General features: G+C 49.4%; 1 protein-coding gene across 3 annotated transcripts in view; it reads left to right on the plus strand.

Moving 5' to 3' along the window:
- ATP9A (ATPase, class II, type 9A) overlaps positions 1-6,178 on the plus strand; it is a 143,607-nt gene that overhangs the window by 13,537 nt on the left and 123,892 nt on the right. For 2 of the 3 annotated variants that reach the window (XM_005866221.2, XM_014539668.1), the window contains exon 1: positions 5,335-5,498. The exons of the other annotated variant lie outside the window; for it this stretch is intronic. In XM_005866221.2, coding sequence (XP_005866283.2) covers positions 5,353-5,498 — 146 coding nt within the window. In that variant the 5' untranslated portion in view covers positions 5,335-5,352. Of the gene's footprint in view, positions 1-5,334; positions 5,499-6,178 lie in introns of those variants that run through there. 3 annotated transcript variants of the gene reach the window in all.

Genomic DNA, 6,178 nt, shown 5'->3' on the forward strand with positions numbered 1-6,178 from the left:
AACACTCCCCGGGCTGCAGGGGGGACGCAGCCCTGGCACAGCCCCCAGGTGCTTCCCTGTGCTCCACGAGCTTTCAGCTGTCGCCTTTCCAGCTGCACGTTGTGTGGTGGCTGTTAGCTCTGGACACTTGGATGGTGCAGGTCAAGTATGTCAGACTGTGGCCGGCGGGCCACACCCGCGAGTGTGACAGGCTTCGGGTAGATGAACTTGAGCACCGCATTGCCGCTCCGCATTCAGTAGGCGGCCAGCACTGTTCTGAGTTCCATGTGGATCGCCCCATTCAGCCCTCCTGGCAGCCCTCCTACAGGTGACAGCCTGAGGGACAGAGGGTTCTTTCCCCTTTAGAATGGTTTTGCTTTAGAAGGACCAAGACTCATTTCTGTATTTTAAAAAACTCATTTTCCCTTCATATGAACGTAGGCAGCAAAGTGCTTTTTGCCACTGGTCTCCACGCCCTTTCCTATGCGAGTTTTCCTGTGCTGTCCGTTCAGAGCAGGCGGTTTTTGTCGAGGGCAAAGGAGTTGGGGTTTTTGCAGGCTTCTGTGCTTTGGAGGTAAGTATGTTTGTATTCTGTTATTCGCAGTGAAAGCTGATAATTAGCAGACATGATGATATGACAGGAAAGTTCTAGAAACTTCAGGTTATCCTAGTAAGTATACATTCTTCAGAAACATGGTAACTGTTTTCAGAGTCACTTATTGATCAGTATTTTCTTTCTCACCCTCTTTGTATGAGACACATTCATGCTGGGGCGGGGGGAGGGAAGGACAGAATACCTGTTTCTAAAATGTTTGTCCTCACCCTGTAAAAGGAAGTCATTTGAGTCTGATGAATACCTTTTAGCATTTATACAGTCAGTCTCCATAAAAATTCAAATAAAATGTAAAACTGGAGAACTTCATCCCCCCCCCCCCCAATCTTCTCTCCTCATTTTCCTACTCCCCAAATGAAAGGCAATTAGAGGCTCTCTTCCAAGAATGACAACCCTGTCCAGGCAAACCAATGGACCAGGTAGTGAACAGGAAAGACCACTTGTCCCACCTGTGGATTCCGTTCCCTAAATAAGCTGATTTTAAAAAGATTATGTACATGTACTCACATATACATATACATTCGCACTCACTAAAGAGCACAACTCATGCATGCACAGCTCAGTGAATTTTCATAACGTGAACACACTCCTGTAACAGCTGCGGCTAAGGAGACAGGCCGCTACTCAGAACACCCCTTGCACCCCCCTTCGCTACCCCCCACCCCCCTTAACTAGACCTGACTGCCAACAGCAGAGATTCCTTGGGCCTGATTGTGAACAGATGCATCAAGCAGCAGGTGCTCCCTGGTGGCGGGCTTTACCGGCTCCATGTTCTGTTTGTAAGCTTAGACCACGTTGCATGTGTATTACGCAGGGTGGGGCCAAAGTCAGTTTACCGTTGTTCATATGGAAAATAATCATAATAATAAAAGGTCAGGTGACGTCACGACCAAAACAACCAAACGACCGTGGGCGGTTGGGCAGGGCCACACGATTTCGAGCGCTGGGCCTCTAGTAAATAAATACTAATAAAAGCATGAACTCTGTATCTAAAAGTGTACCCGCAGCTGTAAACCTACTTTTACCCCACCCTGTAGTTTGCTCGTCCCTGTGGCCACATGTAGACGTTGTATGACATGTCATCTCTCGTTCCATTCTCCTCTTGCTGGACCCTGGGGCTGTCTCCAGGTTTGGCTCTGGGATTAGTGCTGCTGTGAACGTATCTTGGAGTCCATGTACTGTGTGGTTTGGCTGGGCCCTGCGGTGTATTTGTGTAAGCTTGAGTAGAAATTGATAATGTTCCAACGTGTTAGTACTCAGTGGTGTGTCCCCATCGGGGACAGTTCCTGTCACTCCATATCCTCACTGACACTTGGTATCGTCTGTCTCCTTTCATTTCTGCCGTCCTCATGGGAACAGAGTAGTATCGCAAGACATGCATTCTTTTCCTTATGATTTGTGTGAGAGAGGCTTCCTTTTTCTTGACCTGAGGTTAAGTTTTCTTTCTTTTTTTAAAAATATATTTTATTGATTTTTTACAGAGAGGAAGGGAGAGGGATAGAGAGTTAGAAACATCGATGAGAGAGAAACATTGATCAGCTGCCTCCCGCACACCTCCTACTGGGGATGTGCCCACAACCAAGGTACATGCCCTTGACCAGAATCGAACCTGGGACCCTTCAGTCCGCAGGCCGACGCTCTATCCACTGAGCCAAACCGGTTAGGGCCTGAGGTTAAGTTTTGAGATACAGGTTAGCCAAATCATGTGAAACCTGAAGGTAAGCCAGGCAAAATAATCACACCTCAGCAGCCAGCACCCTGTCCTTGAGGAGTTTAATTAAAGGGAAACAGTAAAAAACTGTAGTTTATTTATACTCTCAACATTTATGTGTGTTTATATTTCTTAATTATATACAATTTTATGTATCAAATTTTAATGTAGTATATATTTTTATATTTATTTGTACTTTATAAGTATAAAATATAGAAGTTACATGTGTGCATGTGTATTAAAGAAAAACTGGAGAACAGAGAAAAGCGCTGAATATAATCCTGGCGTTAACTTTCCCTTCAAAGAAACCGCAACTGCCCTGGCTTGGAGCATCGTCCCAATAGGCAGAGGTTGTGGTTTGATTCCTGGTCAGGGCACATAAATACGTGGAATAACAAATTGATGTCTCCCCCTCACCCCATCCTTTCCCTCCCTCTCTCTCATCAATAATAACAAGCCCTGGCCGGTTTGGCTCAGTGGATAGAGCTTTGGCCTGTGGACTGAAGCGTCCAGGGTTCAGTTCTGGCCAAGGGCACATGCCCAGGTTGCGGTCTCGATCCCAGTGGGGGTGTGCAGGAGGCAGCTGATCAATGATTTTCTCTCATCATTGATGTTCCTTCTCCCTCTCTTTTCCACTCTGAAATCAATACAAATATATTAAAAAAGAAAAAGACAACCACAACTAACACAAACTCTTTAGCGGATGCTGTGTTTCTGGGCCTACATTGTCTTGTGAATGATAACCATGTAGCGTGTGTGTTTTTATTTCCTACCTTTTCCACTTAGCATTGTAACACAGGGCCTTTTCTGTATCACCACGTCCTTTGTAAACGACACTTTAAATGGCAACAGAGTATTTCTTTGAAAAGACTTCGCTAATTTACTTAACCCGGGCCCTATATTTTCACAAATTGATTCCTGTTTTCATTTTTAAAATAATGTTTCCATTCTGAAGGCTGGTTCTCCAAAGCAGAGTCACCCCAAAGACACACAGGGGAATGCAGACCCCAAGACCCCAGCACGCACCTATTTGGGGTGGGAAGAGCGCCATCTGCAGTGGGACTCTCACCAAACAGGTCCGCTCATGGCTCCGCAGAACAGCACATAAAAATAGCGCCTTCCTCTGTCTTATTTACATGTTCCAGAGCTCGGCACGGATTCTGGCACGTAGTAGGTACTCAATAAATACTTGAATGATGAAGAATAGGAGCCACAGTTTCAGTCAGGTCTGCCTGCTCCCAGTGCCCTTAGTTTTATTTGAAAACATTAAAATCCCCAAGGGACTCCGGGTTCCTAATTCATGTGGGGTGTGGATGGTGTTCGGGGCACACGGCGGGCTCTCAGTGCAGGTGTGGGCGGAGTGTTGGGGCCAGAAGGCAGAGAAGCAATGGAACAACCTTCTGCACAGTAAGAAAAGGGAGGCCTCTCCCCGCTCCCTCCCTTCCTCCCTCTCCTCCATCCTTCCCCTCCCTCCCCCTTTCTCATTCACTCCGCATGTTGCTTTAAGGAATTAGCCACAGAAGCAGCTTGTCCCAGGCCTGGGTCACAGATCTCAAGTTGATCCCAGATTTGCTGCTTGGCTGTAGCTGCCCCTGTTTCAGTCCTCAGGGCTCCCAGCAACTTCTGCTGCATCACCAAGATTTCTAACATCTTCAGGCAGTGGAGACTGGGGCTGGGCCTTTGTCGGGTAGTCAGGAACAACCCCCTCAGGAGCAGTGGGCTGTTTTGTGCCAAATGATGGCACCAGCAGCTTGGGGGACCAGGGCAAGCCAGACGATGCCCTGCCAAGCAGAGAGGCCCGGGGTGGCCCAGGAGGGACCCGCCCACTCGGAGCTGCGCCTGAGCACTCTCCCCAGCTGTGGGGCTCTGCAGCGACTTTCAAGCTCTAGAGTTTTATTTTTCCACGATGAAAGTAATAATTTCTTTTTAAAAAAGTAGTGGTTCCTGTTATAGAAAACTTAAAGATGCAGCAGCTAGAATTATTGAAAGCCCTCTGTCCTCTTGTTAACATTGAGGTATGTTACCTCCTATCTGTATTTTTATCGAATGCCTATGAATGACATGATTTCAGTTCATTTTTTAAAAATATATTTTATTGATTCTTTACAGAGAGGAAGGGAGAGAGATAGAGAGTTAGAAACATCGATCAGCTGCCTCCTGCACATCTCCCACTGGGGATGTGCCCGCAACCCAGGCACATGCCCCTGACTGGAATCGAACCCGGGACCCTTCAGTCCGCAGGCCGACACTCCATCCACTGAGCCAAACCGGTTTCGGCATCAGTTCATCTTTGCCATTATAAGTTAGAACTTAGTCTAGAGAAGATTTCTTTTTTTTTTTTTTTAAATTTTTATTGATTTCAGAGAGGAAGGGAGAGGGAGAGAGAGAGGTAGAAACATCAGTGATGAGAAAGAATCACTGATTGGCTGCTTCCTGCATACCCCACACTGGAGATCAAGCCCGCAACCTGGGTATGCGCCCTGACCGGGAATCAAACCGTGACCTTCTGGTTCATAGGTTGATGCTCAACCGCTGAGCCATGCTGGCCGGGCTAGAGAGGATGTCTTGATGCGTGAACTTTATTCCTTTTGAGGATTTTCATAGGCTAGACTCTAAGGCCAGTGGGTTAAATGGACCACGGGGCGTTCTAGGGCTTTCCGCAAGGCCTCCCTCGTTTTACTCCCTGTGAGACCCAGAGTCGCCCCACGTTCCAGGGTTAGGATGTGGGCGATGCCCCCACCAGCCATTTTAGTTTTGCTTATGCTCAGTGCATGCCCACAACATTGGGAACGTCTGAGAGAGAGAAAGAAGTAAAAACATGTGCTTTCCTTCCTCTGTCCACCACTGGGCTTCCTGCTTATTAATGAGCGAGGTGGTGGGGGTGGACTCAGGCGCCCGTGGTCGACTGAGGACACAATACATGCTCTGTGGATGGGCCCGGTGACCTTAGCCCCTCGTGGTGGTGTGTGTTGGTAGTTACGCAAGACGTGTTTGAGAGGCTGAGCCTTCTTTGTTGAATGAATAGAAGAAAGTCTGCACGTCGTTTCTCATGATAAAGCTGTGTGCAGACCGCAGGGCCACAAGCAGACTGTCCGCCTTCCCTGCCAAGGGTGGAGGCGGGCAGCACGGTGGTGGGAGCCCAGGGTGGCATCCCCTGCGGCACCAGCATCAGAAAAGGTGGGACCATGCTACCTGGTGAGTGCCCGGCCTGTGAGCTGTCATTGCCCAGACCCCCAGCACCTTCCTAGGAAACACCTCCCATGGCCGTCCTGGGGCTGTCTCAGCGCCAAAGCCACACCCGAGGTGGGACACGTGGGGCTGTGGCGCTGCCCGGGTCTCCATGGGAACGGGGAGGAGCCGGATCTGGGAAGGAAAAAGGTTATTACTAACACGGTGGCTCCCCAAGGCCAGGGTAGGCTGCTGCGGCGCTGAGGGGTTGAGAATGTGGATTTAAGCAGGACTGCCGGCCTCTTCTGTTGTACGACCGGCTGTAGGACCCTGGGCATGTGAGTGCACTTCTCTGACGTGGGCATGGTTATGGTGCTCAGCACTTTCGGGACTCGATGAGTTAGTGCGTGTAGAGTGCGGAGATCCCAAAGCCGTGGCCCACGTGGCCTACGTGGCCCACGGAAAGCACCGTCGCAGTGTTAGCCGTTGCTAAGGCTACCGGTGGGGTTGGGGGAGGAGCCAGGTGTCACTGGGACCCTTGCTGTGTCCCTGTCATTGGATTTTCTCTAGGTGGCTGTCTAGATGATCCAGGGGCGGCTTTCATAGTCTACCGTGGGCTGAGGTCTCCAAAGGCTGTGGTTCAGGCCGCTGGGGCAGCTGTAGGACAGTCTGAGGCGATTTCTCCATCTGTGAGCACCGCCTGTAGG

Source organism: Myotis brandtii, unplaced genomic scaffold, assembly GCF_000412655.1.
Source record: "Myotis brandtii unplaced genomic scaffold, ASM41265v1 scaffold225, whole genome shotgun sequence".
Lineage (NCBI taxonomy): Eukaryota > Metazoa > Chordata > Mammalia > Chiroptera > Vespertilionidae > Myotis > Myotis brandtii.